At 36.8% G+C, this 21,960-nt stretch overlaps 1 protein-coding gene and 1 long non-coding RNA gene across 6 annotated transcripts; both read left to right on the top strand.

Moving 5' to 3' along the window:
- The first annotated feature begins 5,834 nt into the window (after positions 1–5,834).
- Positions 5,835–8,909, top strand: LOC113338818. Its single transcript, XM_026584208.1, has 4 exons — positions 5,835–6,079; positions 6,286–6,456; positions 6,666–7,638; positions 8,451–8,909. Exons 1-3 carry the CDS (start codon positions 5,896–5,898, stop codon positions 6,935–6,937), a joined length of 627 nt encoding a protein of 208 aa, XP_026439993.1. The 5' UTR covers positions 5,835–5,895; the 3' UTR covers positions 6,938–7,638; positions 8,451–8,909.
- Positions 8,910–18,207: 9,298 nt separating this feature from the next.
- LOC113320112 lies at positions 18,208–20,472 on the top strand. 5 transcript variants are annotated; one of them, XR_003345922.1, is made up of 4 exons: positions 18,208–18,295; positions 18,559–18,686; positions 18,803–19,462; positions 19,798–20,472. It is a non-coding gene; the product is annotated as an uncharacterized LOC113320112 (long non-coding RNA). The 5 variants fall into 5 exon arrangements; XR_003345915.1 differs by having other exon boundaries at positions 18,208–18,686; positions 18,803–18,886; positions 18,984–19,462; XR_003345926.1 differs by having other exon boundaries at positions 18,208–18,686; positions 18,803–18,886; positions 18,972–19,462.
- The last annotated feature ends 1,488 nt before the right edge of the window (positions 20,473–21,960 follow it).

Raw genomic sequence — 21,960 nt, 5'->3', positions numbered from 1 at the left:
GTGTCGGCTAAAAGGGGAAAAGTCAATACTTGTAGACTATGAAACATAAATCACGGAAGTTTGTCGGCTGAAGAAAATACGAAGAGATGAACTAGTGCGGCAGAATAACAAAAGGAAGATTCTCATAACGCTCTCTATAACAGAAGAACGATATGAGAAGAGGCAAAATGTGGATACAAAATACCGCACACCATGTTATGTATGCGAGATAACTCCATGGGGAGCAAGCGAACATAAACGCGTATAACATATCGAGAATGACGCATCAGATGACGTCATCTGAATCACGAGTAAAGTGTGAAGAGTCGTGCAGTGGTAAAGAAACTGTGCGTCAATAGTAAGGTCTGCGCAACATTGACGTACATCAGATCCGAAATTAGGGGATTTATTAGCTGTCATCCACTATGTAAACTCCTATATAAGGAGCCGAGCGACCTTGTATTGAGCATAGATCTTTTTGAGAGTTTAGACAAGATATTTAGGAGCGAGAAAGATTATTTACTTCCCAAGTTAGGATTTTTTCATAACTTTGTATATGGTTCGAAGATCTTAATGAAAGTTATTATGATTCTTATGATGATTACCTAGATTGTTCTATAGATTTTACTATGGGTGTGGTTGTAGGATTTCCTGCAACTACACTCATGATTCATTTAGGACGCTCGCCAACAAAAATTATGAATGAGACATGACAATGAGAACGATGTACTAAACAATTAGGACGTTTTTGTCGGTTAACTTTGGTATTTTTTTTTTTTTTTTTGCAATTTCGTACGGGCACCCTAATTATGATGATAGGTAGGATACCGATATCACTATTTTATCTATATTGCAGAGTTTAGAAATGGTCAGTTATGGTTAAATTGGGTATGGCTTGCATTCTTGGTAAACAAGAGAGCTAGGAATATGTAGCCTTGTTTCTATAGGCATGTTTAGCAAAACTATTGTGGTGGATATAATTCCTCTAATTTTGTTCTTGTTCTGTAACTTGTAAAAATTGGTAAAAATATTGAATTGCAATTTAGATAAATATTGTTTGTTTCCCAAATCATCTCAATATATTTAAACCGATAAAAAAAAAATAGAAACTTTGTGTTTTAAGAAAGAATTTTCATTTAATAACTCTGATCTAAATCATTTAGTGCAATTTCCCTCAGATTATCTCTCATGAGTTCCATTTTGAAATTTATCACAATTGTTAATTGCTGCTATAATATTTCAATTTATAGGGAAACAAATTGTTGATCTCATTTATCAAATTGTTGATGTACTCGTATGTTAAACGTATCCTTAGCTTATTTCAAGGACTACATACTATATATATTACTACCTTTGAGCTAAGCTTCCCAAAACATTCAAATGACTCAATTTATAGGGAAACAAACATTAAAAACCTGCTAGTCGCTTTTCACAAATCACTTATTCTGGGAAAATACACCCCGTTCGTGACAAATAAAAATAAAATGAATGAGACATCATATTCCTTGATATCTTTACAATGACATTGCATTTGCGCAGATTAATGTGATGGATATCTGGAATTGACTTTAAATCAAATAAATGCGTGTAAGGACCCTCAAACACGTCAACCCTATTAGATCAGTCAAGAGACGATTTAGTCGATAATGACCCGATCAACTAAATATGAGCAAGAATTAATAAAAATAATCTAATAATAATTTGGAAATGAAATTAGTACCATTAGATATATCTCTAAAAATTATGCAAAATGGACTACTCGAACGCATCAAACGAACACCAGATGAGGAAGATATCGCACTCGGAAATTGGAATAGAAAATAGTCAAACTGAGTTGACCTTGACCGCGACGTTGACCATTTGACTCTGTCGACTTTGACCCTGACTTTAAAGTGGACCTTAGATTAGCAAGCAGTCATCCCTTAGCTACATTTAATGAGTTAGCAATAGTAAAGGTGTATACATGGTGTAACAATAATAAAATATAGATTTAAATTTAAGAGTTCATCATTTCATGCAAGGAATTATCCTCCTCTTAAGTACCTGCCTATAACTAGGAGGAAAGGAAACGTATTAAGAAAAACTTTATACCTTGATAGGTGTACCTGCTGGTGTCTGGTATGAGAGAAAGGGTAGAAAATGTTTTTATTAGTAAAGTAAGAGTCGACTAAATAAGTATACATGATATATTTTGGAAGTTTAGAAAGTTGATGAAGTTAGTTAGTGTTAGTAATACAGAGAAAAGGGAAGTGACGAGTGGAGAGTTTTTGCAAGAGGTTTAGAGTTGGTGAATGATGCTGAAGACAAGGAGAATTTAAAGGAAACTTATAGTGAAGGTTGAACAAGAATCATAGTTTTGATAACAAGTATGGATAGTATGTTAAAGAAGGGATGGTGTTCATGATGAAATAATGATGTGATGATCTTGATGGTGAACTTGGTAACGAATTAAGGTAATTAATAATCAATTCCATGATGATTATAAGGATTTGGGTGTGTGTTAGCAATACAAACAGAGTAGAATCAACTATGTTGTTATTTAATGCAAATCATGATTTTATGTGAACTAATTTATACTCTCTGCCTCATATCTCTACACTTATTTGTATGACTTAGAGACTTTTTAGACTTACCTATATGAATGGAAATTGTATTACACCAGGTGTTAAATCTGTAGATATAAAGTTTGTTCTATTTGGTCAAGTAACGACTGAGTTATGGATGCTTGAAAACTACTCGACGAAACTGTATTTCTGTGCAATCAGTCACGTATAACCATAAGTAGGAGCATTTCTTGATAGGATGGAAACAGAACTAGAAAATAATCTGTACTCAAATGTTGTATAGGAGATTGTATTCTTTCCAAAGAGCCAACAACTACTCAATTTGAATGAAGGTTGAGAAATCTACAGAGCCCGAAACTTTGACTCTTGTGCTGTGTACAAGTACGAAATATGTCTTTCAAGTGTTTGTTACAATGACTGACTCAACTCGGTGAGTCAGTGAGTTGGATTGGTTAACTAGGAAGTCAGACCGAGTCAGACCACTAAGGACTTGACGGGGTTAACGGGCCGGATTGGTGGGACGGTCCGGATCAAGCCCATTGAACTTGGACTTAGGCCAGAAATAGTATTTTGGGTTTTTGGACCATTTGTGGTCCGAATTAGCTTTCGGTTCCTTCTGCAAAGTTGTAGAGGTTTTCGAGGGCTTTCCGATGATACCCAATGTGACCCTAATTGGATTAGTAGATATTGTTTTTACCAAAATTACTTATTACCAGTTTATAGAACCATTAATAGAACTAGAGTCATTAATTATTTCTCTTAGCCTATAACTAGAGAAATGTATGAAATTATATTGTTATATTTGGGTGAGCCTGTTGGCTAAATTCTTAGAGTGCTTGTGTGATTAATAGTTACACTATATTGACAACGATCGATTCGAAGGATGAACCAGTGGATTGAAGAATGCAAGGTAGGCGTGGCTTGTCATCGAATCAGGTGGGAACTCTGTAACCTTCTTGTAATCATTAATTTTGCTTTATCTGCGAGAATGATGAGTCTTTAATTTCGGTAAGCATATTGTTTGTAATTCAATGGGTATGTTGTGTAATATGCGTTGGGTGGTTCCCCGCGAAGAGTGTCTGTGTTTCCCCATAGCTCTTGGCTAAGTTTTAGTAGCGTAATGCTACGTTGTTCGAATATTACCTAGTAGTCCGGATTTACCCCGATTTATCATTATTACATTTTATTGTCTTAAGATAGTAGTCCGGCTTTACCCCGGTTGATTATTATATATACTATTTTATTTGGGGAAGTCACTCATGTGCATATTATACTTGATTGTGCAGTCTTAGTAGTATGACTGGGTTACTATGATCTTGACTTAGGTAGAAATTCTAGGTTCATGACTGGATATGGTTATTATTCGGTGACTTCGGTCTACGAATAATGATTGAGCCTTTTGTGAAGATCTAGATTCTGTTACTTTAGGTTTAGGTTATATTATTGTTAGCTAAGAAGGTTTAGTATTTGGGGTCTGACAATGCGCCTAAGCTCTTGCACCTAACTTTTTTTTTTTTTTTTTGAGTAGATATTCATCTATTGTAGAGGTGGTAGTGGTCTGGTGGAGGTGAAGAAAGCACTAAATTGGATTCCGGAGAGAAGGCAAACCAGTAGAACTCAGACTTGCATATGTTGTTTTCTTTCTTACCCTGTTGTTGTACTTTGCTTCAGGAATAAAACTCTATTAACTTCTTAGGTTCTGTGGACTTAATTTTCTATAGTTAGTGGAATAACCCTAGCATGATTCCTCTAATGTTTGCTTTTACCTTAGAAAAGTACTTGGACGCTATAAGATTTGTCACAAACTCTCTCCACGGTCCTGTAATCCTACATTGTTCCGAAAATTTAAATTTAGTTGCTTGTGCATGATAAGATTTTCCACAAATTCTCTGCACGGTCCTGTAAAGGAAAACCAATATTAGCGGTTACATACATGACAAATAGCAGATCATGATCGTTGGATCATGGTATCTTCTTTATAAATCATAGTTGTAATTAAAAAAAAAATTACCTAGATAAAATTTAACAAGCTGAAAAAAGAAATGTATTTTGCCATAGAAGAAGAAAATATCTTATGGAAGGAAAAACAGTTTATCTAATGGGCTGTAAGATATTTTTTCACATTACTCCTGTCGTCTTTAATGATTAATGAAAAGGGATAAAAAGTAACTAGAAAGTGGAGTTAGTGAACCCGAGGTTAAAATGGTAAAAGTAGGTAAACCTCATTCATACTTGATCTACTTTACCTTTGAAGCTTCGTAATAGTTTTTCCCCAAATTTCTGTCTTCCATTTTTAGGGCATCATGAAGACTCGAAAAATAGCTGCTGCTGCCTGCTGCTGAACAACAACAGCCTTGCAGATACAGAGGAAACAGATGCAAGATTTTGAGTGGTGATAATCATCTATAATTGTGCGATAAACATTACAAGTTTCACATTGATTTTCTGAGAAACATTCCCTCGATTCTAAAGAAGAATCAACTTGATCTTCTTGGGTCTGACACTCCAGATCTGACCAAGAAGAAGAAGAAGGCGAAGAAGCAGAGTTCCATACTACCTCCAGATGAAGAGCGTTGTTGTAGAAATGATGGAATGATATGGAGATGCAAGAATTTTAGGATGAAGAGTAGTTCCGGTGCTGACGATGATACTAAAAATGATGGAATGATATGGAGATACTAAGAATTTTAGAATTGTCGGTGCTGGTTCTGCCAAAATTGGTGCAAAGAGGAAAAAGGTGGAAAGAATGTCCGGAGAATTAAAATCATTGACAGGAATTAGCGGACCTGTGGTGGAAACTAGGGCCTCCAAACGGAGGAAGATGGTAACAGAATGTGACCGGTTCGATGATGAAACAAGTAATCAACCAGCTACAAATGATAACTGTGACTGTGAGTAACTCTTACATAACGTCCTCCCCGTTTCAATGTATCTCCTTTGGCGTTATTGTTCTTGGCGTGTTGTTTCTGTTCGTTTCTTTATAAAATTATGATAACTGAGCAATTTCATAGTTTCATCTGTTAAGTCCCCCCAGAGGAACAATAAGAATCATTGCATGGTCTAACTAACTGGAAATTTTCTATCCAGCTGATAGGATTATGGAAGGTGGTTCTCCCAAAGTTCGGTCAATGGAAGGATCTCGAGAACTTGTAATTGGGTTGGAGAGCGTGGAGCCTTATAGAAGAAGTAACTGTCTATGGAGCTTGAGAAGAAGAAAGTGGAGTGCACTGAACTCCAGGGTGAATTAACGGAGGTAGAAGAAACTAGAATGAGTACTGCTGAAGAAGAGAATGCAATTGAATTTTGGAGAAAGAAGTGTTCCTATTTGGAGAGTGAAATTGGGAATTCAACAATGGGATGTGTAGAGTCACGCGTTTGTAATTTGGTGAGCTTAGACCCAAGGAATGGAAAAGAAAGTTCGATATTGAGATGTCAAGAATTGAGTTATTCTGAAATGATAGAGTCTGAAGTGCCGGGTTTGCTGAATGAGATTACTCAAAGTGGTGAAAGCAACATGAGCAAACCTACCACCAGCAGTGAGTAACTCTAAACATACATTTCTAAGTTTTTGTGAGTTTTGATGTTGATGTTGTTGTTAGTTTCGTTTGATTAAATGTTTAACTTATGATGACTGATTGTCAAATTTCATAGTTTCATCCCTTAAGGTCTCTTAATGAGTGAATTTCCCCTAGAGGAGTAAGAATGACTGCATTGTCTAACTAACTGTGAATTTTTTATCCAGCTGATACAATTGTAGGGGGTGGATCTGCCAAATTTTGGACCAAAGAGAAAAACGTTGAAAGAACTGCAGCATTAAAATCATTGACAAAAACTAGGGCCTCGAAACGGAGGAAGATGGTAACAGAAGGTGATCAAACAAGTAATGAACCAGCTTTAAATGACAACTGTGACTGTGAGTAACTCTTACATAAATTACTCCCTGTTTCAAATGTATTTCCTTTGATATTGTTGTTCTTGGCGTGTTGTTGCTGTTCGTTTCTTTTGTATTTTTAAAATTTTGATAATTGAGAAATTTGAATTTCATAGTTTTATCTGTTAAGTCCCCCGAAGGAACATTAAGAATCATTGCATTGTCTAACTAATTGAAAATTTTGTATCCAGCTGATAGCATCACAGAAGGTGGTTCTCCAGAAGTTCAGACAAAAATGAAAAATGTCAAAAGAATAAAAGGATTTGAAGAACCCGTAATTGAGTTGGAGAGCATGGAGCTTTACAAAAGTAACTGTTTTGAATTGTCTATGGAGCTTAAGAAGAATAAGGAGGAGCTTGAGAAGAATAAAGTAGAGCTTGAGAAGATGAAAGTGGAGCTCGAGAAGAACAAGGGTAAATTAGCAGAGGTAGAAGAAACTAGAAAGAGTACTGCTAAAGATTAGAATGCCACTGAATTTTGGAGAAAGAATTGCGATTTGGAGGGTCTAGTCCAGAGAATGGAAAATGAAAATTCAACAATGAGAGGTGTAGTGTCACGCAAACCTAATTTGGTGAGCCTAGTCCCCAGTAATGGAAAAGAAATTTCGATATTGAGATGTCAAGAATTGAGTTATTCTGAAAAGATAGAGTCTGAAATGCGAGGTTTGCAGAATGAAATTACTCAAACTGGTGAAAAGCAAAGAGATAAAAACAACATGAGAAAACCTAATGCTGAAACCAGAGGTGGAGGGAGCAAGGATCCTCGTGTTTATGAACTGAAAACCGAAGAGAAGGTGCTGAATGTTGAAGAAGGGAAGGGTTGGGGTTGTTTGGAAGAGAGACCATGTCAACAGGGATCATCATCTCAAGCTGATCCGCAAATTTGTAAGAGGACATTTGGGAACATGGTCTCAGACTCAAATGACGGTGGTGATAGTCTTAGCGAATTTGAAGATTCTCATGGTGGCTCAATGGTTATGTTGGCAATGAAAAATTTGAATACGAACAAAGACAAAATGAAATGGAATTCTGAGGGTGATATGCTCTTTTCATTTGAAGAGGATTCTGAGCTCTGCATGAAAGCTGTCTGTGTTTTCTATCGACAAGAAATATCCGAAGATGAAATATCTCCCAAGGGATTGGTCATTGACAGTGACATGCTCAGGTATATTAATAATTCTGTACACTTTTCTTTCATTTCCAATTTGTCTATACTTAAAAATGCATGAAGTTACTGTTTTTGCAGTTACAATGCATTAGCTTGTTCAATGTTGCAAGAATCTGTTAGCTTGTTGGTTTTCATTCATATGGTATCTATGCTATTACATATTCTGCTTCGAAAATTCATAGGTTATTTTATTAACATCTGAAATAGCCATATCATACAAATGATGCAATTCCTCGGTACTTAGAGCACTATTTCTTGTATATCACAACACCTGAGGACTTATTTTTATTCTTAGGAATCAAAATAGGTCAAGGGAAAGGACCATATCATAGATTTACCCTTTTCTCATATCCCAGTCCAAATATAGCACATTCTACCTATGCTGCAAACTTGTGGTTGTAAATTCTCAACACAATGGGTGGGATATAATTAGATGATTCTGTAAGTAGTTTGAATTGGCGTCGACGCTACCTCCCTCATCGATGTGAAATTTCGATATCTCCACTGACTGTGGACTTTGTATATCAGTTATCAACAAAGTTGGGTGGACCAGGAAAGTTTAGTGGTTGCTTTTCTATGATTGTCAGATAAAGGATTTGCTGCCTTCCCGAGATTTCGTATCTGTAGGTGTCATGTGAATGGTGCTCATGGCTGCACGTGTACAGGGCTGGAAAGCCAACCAGCAAAATGAGCTTAGTTATTTCGAAGTACAAAATGGAAATGAGAAGAATTAACAGTAGTAGTAGTATCTTTTCATGGTTTTCCGTATTCATACACTTTTGGCGTAGATTGATATTTTCTCTTAACAGGTGTATTACTTTGGCCAAATTTCTATTGGAAGGGGACTGCAAAGGTGATCTCAAGAAGTCTTTTAAAGAGTTGGAGACATTAGATTCTGAAGCGGTCGATGACTGCAAGAGGCTGGCCAGAAGCTACTCAAAGCAGTTATTCAGCATCTACCAAAACGGAAAAGATCCATTTTACCTTCCATCTGCAACTGCTAAGTGGCCTTAACTTTTTGCACCTAGACATTGGAATCTTGCATCTCCCTTTAACCTCCTCTAATTTTGTACACACGTAAAATGGAAAACTGGTTACTATACCCAATAGTACATTGGATGTGTGTTGACTCTGCAATGTAGCAAGTCATAAGGAGTATTACGGTAGCTACACTTTAGGTTGTTTTGAGAGGCGTACATGGTTAAAAAAACTACCCTTATTTTGCTCATGGAACTTCTTATCACTTAAGTTAAAGCTAGGTTACCCTCTTTTTTCTTAAAGTAATGTCTGAATTTTTTTTCTAAGAACCAGTGCAAGGCAGTGGTGACTGTTGCAAAGTTAGCTAAAAGACAATATCTAGTGTCTTGTTTTTCTTGTTACTGTGGGGGTGTAGGTCTCATTCTTCACAATGTTGTCTGAATCGTTCTCTTTATATTTCTTCAGTATTTACATTCATCCTCTAAATTTGTTTGAATTTTTTTTAGGTCTAAAATTTGGATTTACCAGTTTTGCAAGATGTACATACTGTATGGCTAAAGACTGGTTGGCACTGAGTCAAGTGTCCAGGCCTTGGTCTCCGTCTGGGCTCATCCACCTGGACATCCCTGGACTAAAACATGATTGGTACTGGTCCTTTCTCCAGTCATTATCATTTTAGTAACAGGGTAGCTAACTCTGTTGTTTAGTTTCCCAACTTTATTTTTTGATTTGAACACAGAAAATGTGGGTTGCCATGGTTTTGCAGGTGCTGTTCAGTCTCAGGTAACAAATTAGTGGTTGACTTTTGCACAGTTGTCAGACAAAAAATTTGCTACCTTCCCCAGATTTCATATCTGTATTACTATTTGTCATTTGAACGTGCACAGGCCAGGAAAGCCATCCAGAAAATTTCATAGTTGTACTGAAGACCAATAAACAAAATAGAAATGAGAAGAATCATGGTTAATATTTTCTTAACAGGGTACTACTTTGGCCAAGTTGCAAAGTAAGGTACTCTTAAGGTGTTTTGACCCCAAGTTGCAAAGGAAGCCAAGGCACTCTTTTTCATTGGGAATATATCAAAGGCAACATTGCACACTTTCTGCATTTGTGTGTGATAAATAGCATAATGCACTAGTTAATTAGTCAGAATGAGACATTTGCTCCAAACATTTTTCCAACAATACTTACCGGTTTGAATGATCTCACGGCAACATGCAACATCCTTTTGGCTTGGCAAAGTCTTTTTTACAAGAAATTGTGTCAAAGTGTCTATACTCGATTGAGAAATCCTACATCGGGCCATGTTGGTGTTTGTGTAGGGGTGTCGTCGGCCGTCGTTGGTGCTTGTGAAGGAGAGCCTATAAGACTCACACACGTGTTCCAGGTAGCATCTGCCCATGGATGAAGGTCAGTAAAAGGAGGAATACTGCCCGGACTATCAATAACCTCCATTAACTTTTCCCAACAGTACTTTGTAGTTTTTACAATTTCTTGGCAATAAACAACATCTTTTTTGTTTGGGAAGGCCCTAGACACAATGAGGTTTGCACAAAATCTACGCATGGTCTTGTAATCCTATACTGTTTTGGCAATGGACTCACCCAAGGTGCTTCTGCCGGAGAATTATTATAGCTATCCATATCCCTCACACCATTTACACCTATAAACACCGACGCACATCCAACGAAAGACAGGGACTCAACCAACAAACTTCGCCATATCTGTCTTTTGTGTTTCTCAAGTCTTTTCTTCCTACTTATTTGGAATGTTTTAATGAATTGGTTGATGTAAAAATGGATTCTTGTTCTTCCTATTTATACAAAAACTTATGGAAGAGAGATACTGGTCTAAAAACTGTCTCTTCTTCTTTGTTCCCCCTTAATTGCTTAGATCGCTTTCGATTTGCTGTACTTGATTATCAACGTTTCATACTCTAAAACATAACCAAAACATTAAATTATCAACGTTTCATACTCTTGCTCTGAAAATTGCCAAACTTCAGGTTGTAAAAGGTAGAAGTGATCCTATGCTTTTGAGTTTTTCTGCCGTGAGTCTCACCTTTTCAATTTTGGAAAGAAGGCTTTGGGAATGTTGAAACTAGTGATGGCTAAATAGAAGAGTCTTGAATTAATTAAATCAAATTTGTTTAGTAACCGATAGAGATGATCATATTACTATGCTTTTACATAGTATAAGGGACTACTTAGATGGTAAGAATGACACATTTTTTCCAAACATTTTCTGCCCATGGATCTTCAAGGATCTCCATTGTCTTTTCCCAGCAATCCTTACCAGTTTGAATGATTTCACGGCAACATGTAACATCCTTTTGGCTGGGCAAAGTCCTTGTCAGAAGAAGTTGTGTCAAAATGTCCATACTCGATCCAGAAATCTTACATTTTTCAGGCCATGTAGGTGCGAGTGTAGGGGAGTTACCAGTCATCATAGATGCTGGTGAAGGAGAGGCTGTGAGGCTGACACACTTGTCCCAAGTAATTTCCGCCCATGGATGAAGGTTAGCAAAAGCAGGAATCTTTGGATCTTCAATAATCTCCATTACCTTTTCCCAGCAATACTTAGTAGTTTGTACAATTTCTTGACAACACACAACATCCTTTTTGCTTGGCAAGGCCTTTGACACAATAAGATTTGCCACGGATTCTGCGCATGGTCCTGTAAGCCTACATTGTTCTGGCAATTTAGGTGCTTGTGTAGGTGAGATATCGATCATCGTTGGTGCCTGTGAAGGAGAACTTGCGAGGGTGACACACTTGTCCCAAGCGTTTTCTGCCCATGGATGAAGGTTAGCAAAAGCAGGAATTTTTTGATCTTCAAGAAGTTCCATTATCTTCTCCCAGCAGTACTTAGTGGTCTGTACAAGTTCTTGGCAGCATACTCCGTCATTTTCGGTTGGCATGGCTTTCATGAGTATAAGGTTTTGCACAAATACTCCACAAGGTCCTGAAATGTTACATTGTTCTGGCAATGGATCAACACTCGGTGCTTCAGCAGGAGAATTATTACCTATATCCCTAGCTTCACTTGCACCGATAATCACTGATACACGGGCAACAACAAGAAGAGCAACAACCAATCGAACATTAACGTACTTCGCCATTTCTATCTTTCTTGTACTCTCGTAAATGTTTTTTATTTCCTACTTTTTTGTTTGAAATGTCTCTATTGCTTGGTGTGGAAATGGATTCCTGTTATTCATATTTATAGGAGAACTCGTAGAAGATACTAGTCTGAAACGGTTTCTTCTTCCTTTTTCCCTTTAATTGCTCAGAACGTTTTTGATGTGCATGTCTCACATTAACTTAGCATGTTTACCTTAACTTAATTATCGACGTTTCATTATCTTTACTAAAACATAACCAAAACATTGAATTTTTGTGAAAAAGAACTTAAGACATTGAATTAATAGTGGTGATTAACCAACTTGGTCTCACTCTCATAGAATGTGGCACAAAATTGCTAACTCCTTATTCCTCGATAGGTGTGGGACCACGACCGCACCTCCTATCGAGTAGTGGCCACTACTTCAGACCAGGCATGTTGCACCAAACACTGTCTAGCTGGTCCATCAAATTCTAATTTGCATCCACCTTTTACCTTTACATAAAGTGTCATTGTACTGCAGTAGTAAAATTGTTGAGTGAAATTCTAATCTGCATCCACCTTTATATAAAGTGTCAATGACATGGGTGGGCAAGTTACCAATCAATGCACGTTCGAGGGGGTGCCAAAGGGCTAAAATGGCTAAAATGGGAGGAAATTATCTTAAATTAGGCTTGGGAACTCACATTTGAGGGGGTGCAATTGCACACCCACCTCTCAATGTGCCTCCGCCCCTAAGTGTCATTGAACTACAGTAGTAAAGTTATTGATTGATGACCTGATTTCCAAACTCACTCGTACCAAATTCTTTACTTTTCCAATGATCAATTTTTTTTTAAAAAAAAATGTGTTCCAAAGAATCTATGTATCAATTTTTTTTCTTCTGATCTTTTATACTTCTTTAGGGAAAATCCAGTGGGAGTGGGTATATCTGCTAATTTGAGGGTCCAGGTGGGTAGACAAATCCAGTTTTCGGTAGTGAGAAATATACAAAATGGTTAAAAATGAAGCAATCGTCCCAGATGAGCCGGTCGGTCCATGTTGACCCAAGAGACGTCTCACATTGAGATGACAGTCGTAGAAGACTGAGATGATCGTCATTGTTTCTGACGATAACGTATGCATTTGTATCCAACGGTCATTTGCTAATCTTATCTTTATAAACCGATTTTCCATCAACCAAAGAACTCACACGAATTCTAGTTATTTTCGTACAAATATTCTTCAATCAAATTTCTTCCATCCATATATTCTTTGTTTTAAGTCGTTTCAATCAAATTCATCATGCCAAAATCATAATTGTGCAACATTCGTTCTTGACGTGTCCATCCCATTATTCTTCTTATGTGTGCATTGAATAAATTTTGTACCATCGCCTTACGATCTTTCCTCGTTTTTAAAACTACTTTCTTTTGCTCGACTATTTTATCAATATCAATTTTTTCTTTTTTCTCAAAAGAATCTTGAAGGCTGTATTCTGAATTTGAGGATTGTTCGGCATCTTGGGCTGCATTTCTGGTTCTTTTTGCTTTTTTGACACCCATTTCATTAGGTCTTTTTGAATTTCCATTAACATTCATTTGATGTTTGGTAAGGTGATTTCTTTGGTACTTGATATCGTTTCAACATATAGGGTTATATCGGTTCAGCTGTTTGAGGATGTGGAAACATGCTTCGTGCTTGAAACTTGAGGAGTTTTTTCTTTGCCATCCCTCTCGAGTTTTTCTATGTTGTAGTTAGAATATTTTTAAAATTACTTATTACAACTAAGGCATGTTTCAAAAATCGATTCCTCCATTTGAAATGCGACTTACCAAATCAACTTCAGTTCCACCACTTCCTGTTTGACGAGTCATTTGCATTATCAAAGCAGCCCATAAGTTAACGTACGTCCTTGATACATTAAAACGACTTGACAACCCCGAAACATCACGTTTTTGTATATACACATGCAGTTTCCCGACAAAACTGTTTAAAAAAATTTCCCCAAAGAGTATTATAATGTTGTTGAACATTATTGGTAAAATCACGAGTAAATGTTATAGCCTCTACAAATAGCCTTATCTTCATCAATACTATACTTCGGACCACGAGTTTTTTGCCGAGAAACATTTTCTGTTGAAGTATTTTGGATTTGTGATAAACTGACCATTTTTTGGAGATTAAAAGTTAAATGGTTCAAAACATAAGAATTTTGGAGTTAAAAGGTTTAGAAGGTGTAATTTTAGAGTTCAGATTGTTCAAATGTATAGGGAATGAAATAATGACCATTGGATGAACGTATCCATTGCCAGACGGAAGAGGACCGGTCGATTTAGTCAGAGACGTTCATTCTCCCAATTGAAGCTGACGCTCAGCCTAATTAATACCAATCATCACCAACTGAACCAGGTAAGGACCCAGGATTCTTTATAGGGTAGGGATGGTTAATATTGCCGGTTATGAAGCCGAAGACCGCGCTAAATTTTTTTGGCTCAAGTCTCGTTTTTAATTGGCAAGCCTTATTCGTTTATGTATATGCCATAGATTGAAGGATAAAACTTAAAGCAAATGTCACATATATAAGAAAACCTGATTGGCCGAGAGAGAATATCTCAAATTTTATAGATGTTTACAATAGGAATGTTGTAACTAAGAAGGTTTTTTTTTGTGTAAAAGTTGCCAAGTCATGAAAATGTCTTGTTTTTACTTAAATGTTTATCACTTTCATTAGATATGCTAGAAACTGAGTGGGCTAACATAAAATTAATATGAATTATACAAGGCTAACTTATCTTGTTTTATTTTTTGGGGAACATGGTTTTTTTGGGGACCATGTTTTTATTTTGGGTAAAGGAATTAGAAGTAATTCTAGGTCACCCCATATCTAGTTATTTATTTAATATCTAATTTATCCTCTTAATTAATTTTAGGTTATGATTTGTGAATGATTTAGTTAAAAACAATTAGTGAGATTAAATTAAAAGATGAGTTTATTATTAGTTGAGTAGAATTATTGAGAGAGTAGAGTTAGAGAAGATGAAGGAGAAAAACATGGAAAATAATTTTTTTTCCAATTCACTAAGTTTGAGTATTCAAATGATGAAAACTCATCTGATTCTTCATCTCCATCCTCTCCTCGAATAGTTGTTAATCTTCAAGAACAAGTAACCGAACTCATCTGAAGCTGTAGTTCGGTTACTTTATATGAAGAACAAATAACCGAACTCATCTGAAGCTGTAGTTCGGTTGCCCCGTGAGATGAACAAGTAACCGAACTCATCTGAAAGTGTAGTTCGGTTACTTGTTTCAAACACGCAGGTTACCGAACTCTCTAATAATTTCTAGGAGTTACATCGTTATGTTCGGTTGGTTCTCAACTAACCGAACTTTGGTGTACAAAGTTCGGTTGGTTCGCAAACTGCATGCACTTTTGATCTGACCGAACTTTACGTAATATAAGAGTATATAAGTTTACAAAGTTCGGTTCTTTCGCAAACTTGAACCTAACAGCTAACCAACCGAAATCTGAGTTCGGTTTTTGTGATAAAATTGTGAAGTTACCGAACTTAACAAACAAAAAAAATGTGAAGTTCCAGCGTCTATTGGCTAAGTTCGGTTACTTTGTAGTTTTAAAATTTTGTACGAAAAAAGTAGGGACTAGGCAAACCAAATCGTCTTCTAATCCATCAATTGAAGAAGAAGAACCAATTGAAGATGAAGGTGTAGAAACTGAAAATCAACCACCAATTGAACCAGAAATTAAACCAACTGCATCTCCAACTCCGGAAATGAGGATAAGAAAGTAAGTTTTACAAACCCAATCTCCTATTTGCTGTTTTTCATCGATTAAATGACGGTTACAGTGTTGGGTTCGGCTCAAAATTGAGTTGCGTTTTTAGCCGAACAGTTCTTCACAAAAGCTTCCTGTAAGTGTATATGAACAGTTCGGCATGAAATTTCATGAAATTTCAAGCCGAGCCTAGTCACAGATAGAGATGCATAGGGGTTCGGCGTATTCGATAATCATAATATGTGCCGAACCTAGCACATTTACGAGGTTCGGCTATTACGATATTCTCAATATGTACCGAACCAATAACAATATTTTAACCCAAAAAATAACAAATTGATGTTTGGCTCATACGATTTTAGAAATATAAGCCGAACCAGTAATTATTTTTTTTCGCGCTATTCAGGATGTTGTTCGGCTTACTATGAAACTTTCATATAAACCGAACTAGTGTCTAGCAAAAGGGTTGGAATTGAAAAGTATAGGTTCGGCGCATGCACTAAACAGATTCAGTGAGCCGAACCGTTCATCAATTGGTAGATTCGGCTCATAGATGTGAGCCGAACCTCAACCTGTTTCGCCGAACCATGATCCAAAAAATCATCTAAACAACCTTTATAATTCTGAAAATTATCTTAATCACTAAACAAAATATTTAGTCACTAATCAATATTACTAACACTAATATGTAAAGGGCAGATTTATCATTAAAAAAAATTTGGGTTAAGGGGTTATCTGATTTTGCTATTTCACAACTTTTTTTTTGTCTTTATTCAATATGCCTACAAAGATTTTGGTATGCCCAAAATCAGGGTAACGGAGGAAGATGACCAACCATTTGCCATTAAAACTATGGATTCAAAATGCTTGAAGCGGCGGAGGAAGCAGCAGCTAACGGAGGAAGATGACCAACCATTTGCCATTAAAACTATGGATTCAAAATGCTTGAAGCGGCGGAGGAAGCAGCAGCTAACGGAGGAAGATGACCAACCATTTGCTAATCATACCAGCTGTGAGTAATTCTAAACATATATTTCCCTCTTTTGGTAATTGACAAATTTAGTAGTTTAATCTGTTAAACCCCTTATGAATTAGAAGAAGGAATTAGAGCTAGAGAAGAAGGAATTTGAGATTGAGAAGATGAAAGTAGAGCTTGAGAAGAAGAATGCGGAGTGCACTAAACTCCAGGGTAAATATGTGGAAATAAAATGTAGAAAAAGTGTTGCTAAAGATGAGGATGCAACTCAATATTGGAAGAACAAGTGTTCCGATTTGGAGAGTCTAGTGCAGAGGATGGAACTTGAAAATTCAACAATGAGATGTGAAGCTTCTCGCGTTTCTAATTTCGAGAGCCTAGTCCCGAGGAATGGACATGAAAATTCAATATTGAGATGTTCAGAATTGCGTAATTCTGAAAGGATAATTGAATCTGAAGCATGGGGTTTGCAGGATGGCGGTGGAAATCTACATTTACCAAATCAGACTGAAAACGTTGACGAAAGGAAAGGTTGGGGCTGTTTGGAGGAGGAGAGACCACCACAAGATCATTTGGAAAAGCCTGGTTTTGTGAATTTGGTCTCAGATGTTGTCGAATCTGAATATTCTGGTAGTCATGGTGGAATGCATGGAAAATCTGAAGATTCTCATAGTCATGGTGAAATCCTTGGGGAATCTGGAGATTCTTAGAGTCATGGTCAAATCCTTGGAAAATCTGACAAAATGAAATGGGAGTCTGATGATCATATGGCTTCTTCATTTCAAGAAGATATCGAGCTCTGTATGAAAGCAGTGTGTGCTCTATATCGACATGAAGACGAAATACTTCTCAAGAGGTTGTTGCTTCCTAATCCTGAGGATAAACTCAGGTATATTAAGAATTCTGTTCATTTTTCCTTCATTTCCAATTTGATTATACTTAAACTGCATGAAATTACTGTTTTTGCTTAATCTATTGCATGGACTCTTTTCGTACTCTGCTGCGAAATTCATAGGTTATGTTATTAACATCTCATCTGTATCTACTGCTAAGACGCCCATGTGACGGGTGCAAGCGCCTAAAGAACGTTATTGTTAGTGTTATGTTTTAGAAATGATGCATCAATCTAATGATGCTTGCACAGATGGGCAGTTTCTAAAAAACAAGATTGGACCTGCAAACTTCGATTAGTTAGAGCATCATTACTTGTATATATCACAATGCCTGAAGACTTATCTTTATTCTTAGGAGAATCAAAATGTTCAATAGTTATCTCCAATTACAAAATAGAAATGAGAAGAATCAACAGTAGTATCTTTTTCTTGGTTTACCGTTTTCATACACTTTTGGCCTGGATTGATATGTTCTCTTAACAGGTGTACTGCTTTGGCAAAGTTTCTAATGGACGGGACTGCAAAATAGAAAGATTTTTCGGTCAGTTTCTCCCCGTATGAGATGAGATAATGACGCCGAAATTACCCATATACCCTTTATACACGTGTCGTCATTTTAGTGCTTGATCTGTTTGTAGTGTTATCCCGTGATTAATCAACGGCTTGGATTAGAAAGAATATAGTGTCGCCACGTGTTATAAGGATGACCATCTGTCTCATTTGTATTCCATCTCAATGAAAACGAACGCCTAGGATCTAATTCCCCATGCTAATAACAGTGATGTATGCCTCTTCTTATCAGTTTTTCATCTCCATCTCTATGTTCTTCTTCTGAATGTATCTCTTCTTCACAAGCCGCTTCAAGTATGCCTCGATGATAATCTTATTAACAATGATGAAACCATAGAGGCGGTAGTAGCATATCCATTGCCATAATCTGATTATCTGATTCCGTTTTCTCTTTTCCCGTTCTTTAAAAATCACCAGCTAAGACATAGACGGACAAAGGGAGATGATGATTCTAAATTCGTTGATTGAGTTATAGGGATTTTTTTCACTGATCAAAAGGAAACCTTGGGTTTCAATTTGATTTTAATTTTGTTTAATGTGCAATGTAAATTTTTGAAATTCTAAACTAGGGTTTACGTTGTATTCAAACCTTGTTGTTGCTTCAGGTGTTAGGTACAATCGATCTGAAATTGAAGCTGTTACGGATGAGATTGATGATGAATTGGGTTCTGATTTGCAGAAATGGTGATGATGTATTGGGTTTGAAGAATTTTCTACTGTGGTTGTAGTGAAGGTACTAATGGTGGCATTGAATTGCTGTAGTTCATTTTCCTCTTCCATTAGCTTTTTCATGGTTTAAGTTAACATTGATTTTCTTTTTATGACTAAAATATAAGTTTCTTGCATTAGGTTATTGTGATTGAGTGAATAACATCGTCAATCGAACTGGCCTGACTAATGGTGGTCATCCATATACAATGGAAGTAAGAACAGGTATTATCATTGATTGGATACTAGTTAAGTTACACTTCTGACATTCTTCTAATTCTGTTTTTCTTTGTCAATTATTTCTGTTGAGGTTGAATTGTAGATGGTTTATGAGTATGAGTGAAGCTGAAGTATGGAGATGTGCTAATGCTGATGAATAGATGAATGATTAGGACAGGGATGAGCTGAAGATAATGGTGCACTTGCAGTTTTGTTGTGGTGTGAAGTTGGTGGCCAGAATGGTTATGTGCAGGTGATTGAAGCTGCAGTTCAGGCGTTGCTGCTGTTGTTGGCTAGATTTTGCAGAGTTGTTGTTGGTTTAGGTGATGGGTCTTGCGCAGTCAGCTGGATATGTTGCGATGCTGGTACTGAAAATGAATAGCTTTTGGTTTAGTGAAATGTATAGAAGATGATGGTGTTGTTGTCGTGATTCATGGCAGTAAAGAAGTAGGTTATGCAGTGGATACTTGTGATTTTGAGCAGAGACAAATTAAGTGGATTGAAATGAATGAAGGTTGTTCTCCATATATGGGATCCTATATGCCTCATTTTAATAGCTTGTCTCTTGGAGGAATCGTAGAGGTGAGCGACTAGAAGATGTACGATGCCAAATTTCCTCTTCTTGTGTGCTAGTCGATCTCTTTTTTGTATAGTTTCTTTATTTCTTCCATCATATACGCCTGTGCTGAAAATTGCTGACGAGTTTTGAGATTTTTCATTCAGTTTTTGTTACTGCCTACTGGTCCAGTGGTGCTTATGGGATGGTTGTATCAATCATCTTTAAACTGAGTCCCACACTCTTGACTATCTGAAGAGGAATCTCTACTTCCTCATTTCCCTTAGGACTTGAAATTAGTAGTCAAATAAAGAAATGCATCAGATTTAAAGTTTTTAAATACGCAGCATTCTTTTTTCAGGTGTATGATGGTGACATGTACATATGGTGACGTGTACAAGGTACACGTGTGTTCCCAGTCAGAGCCGAGTTACTTTGCAGACTCGGCGAGTTAAACTGCAAATCGGCGAGTTGATTGATTCAAAGGGCTTAATTGTATTTTTATCCTACACTAACAGTGCCAAAAAAGGTGGATAACCACCGTTAGCCAATTTGGTCAAAACTGGCCTAGTTTTGTTATGCGGAAAAAAAAAAAAAGAAAAGATACTCATATTTGATCTGTATTTCACTCATATTTGATTCTACAGCGGTTGCCGACTGCAAGAAGCTTGCTAAAAGATACTCGCCGTACTTATTCTATATGTACGAAAACGGGAAAGATCCTTTTTCCCTTCCAGCTACAACTGACTGCTATCCATGGAGATCAAACTGCAAAATGATAAGACTGTTCTGTAAGTGGCCTTCACTTTTTTGACTAGGCATTTCAATCTCGCATCTCCAATTTTGTACACATTAGACAGAAAAACTGGTTAATATTCCAAATAGTACTTCTCGATGTGCATCGACTCTCTTATATAGGAAGCGATATTATGGTAGTCACTGGGAAAAACGAGTCACTCATTTAGCTCATGGAACTGATTATGTGGTGCCTAAAATCTAATTACTGAAATTAATGCTGGATTTGCCTTTTTTTGAATTGTCTTTATGTTTCGTTAACTATAGATCTAGTAAAGATGACTATGTTGCAAAGTTTGCTGGGAAGACGAAATCTAGTTAGCAGAGGTTGGTTTCCCAACTTTAATTTTGATCTTTCCTTGGACGCTATGGGTTGCCATGGTTTGCCAGGTACCTAAACTTAGGCACCAGCTGGTTCAAAGCATTAGCCTTTGCCATCATCATCATCATCATCATCAGTATTTTATCTTCCAAGACAGTTTTGTGTGAATATTGTTCTTTTTTTTTTGCTTAATCATAAAATTTATCTAACCAACAACTCAAGATTACAATAACAGAGCCTGAACACAACACATCCAGAACTAAAGAAAGTAAAAGCAAAAACACAATCAACTAAATCTAAACCAAGGGATGTCTGGCATTTCAATTTTCCGCAAAAAAACAGGTTTCCCCATTATTAATTCCTTTCTGCGAGCTGCTAGACCTGCACCACATTCACTTCCCTATAACAGCAGTGTATATATTGTTATTGTACATCAAACTGCACCATCTCCATCTTGAAAAGACAGAAAAAACACACCAGGGCATTTTCCTATTCCCAGAATTCACAAGAATTTTTCTGATTCTCATTTCACTGCTCATTCTAAAGAAATGATAATAGCTATACGCATATAACATCAGTGACATATTCCAATGCCACCAAAGACCACACCTACAACCTGACATGTCGCATCTCTAGCTACAAGACAAGTTATGCCTAAATGAGCTACGTACAGAGCAGTTGCAGGAATTGGCTTCATTCTCTAAAGACCTCGAAAATGCTATGCTGGGAGCTTATTAATGATTCAGATCAAATTTTGTTGTTTACAGATAAATATCAAAAATACCTCATAAGCCTTCACCCAAAAACATTCTATAAGCATCAGTAGTAATTCTCTTGGTGACCCTATGGATACGCCAGCGATTAAAAATTCGAATAGGAACAAAGACGAAATCGATTGGAAATCATTTCTTGATTTTCCATTTTCATACACCTTTGGCCTGGATTGATTTTCCATTTTAAATGTTCTTACAGCATTGTATTCCATATAAGAATGAACTAATATCTATTTTTTCTGGTTAATGAGGGGTGCATCTCTTGGGGTCTGCTTTAGTTATGTTTTATTGCCTGTGATTGAGTTTTCTTTCTTAAGCCATGTAAAGGCAAAGCTGATACAGGCATACAGCCCAGATTGCCAAAGTCAAAACCTTCTGGAATTACATGGTCATGATGAATGCAGCACAAAGTTGCATAATCCTGTGGCAGACCCACCTGCTGCAAATGTGGAGGTATAGCTCTTGCCCGTCCAACTCTAATCAACTTCCTCAAAGTAAATTCCAAGCAATTATCAGCTTTTGACTTCAATGATAGAAACATGATTACCCGGACCTAGAGCAGTAAATTTCATAACTTCATTGATGGTAGCTTTTTGTGCAACACTTGCTACTTTGGGAGTTGTTGGCACCAATT

The sequence above is a fragment of the Papaver somniferum genome, chromosome 1 (genome assembly GCF_003573695.1).
Source record: "Papaver somniferum cultivar HN1 chromosome 1, ASM357369v1, whole genome shotgun sequence".
NCBI lineage: Eukaryota > Viridiplantae > Streptophyta > Magnoliopsida > Ranunculales > Papaveraceae > Papaver > Papaver somniferum.
The sequence above is the reverse complement of the archived record's forward strand: the minus strand, read 5'-3'. Positions and strand labels throughout refer to the sequence as shown.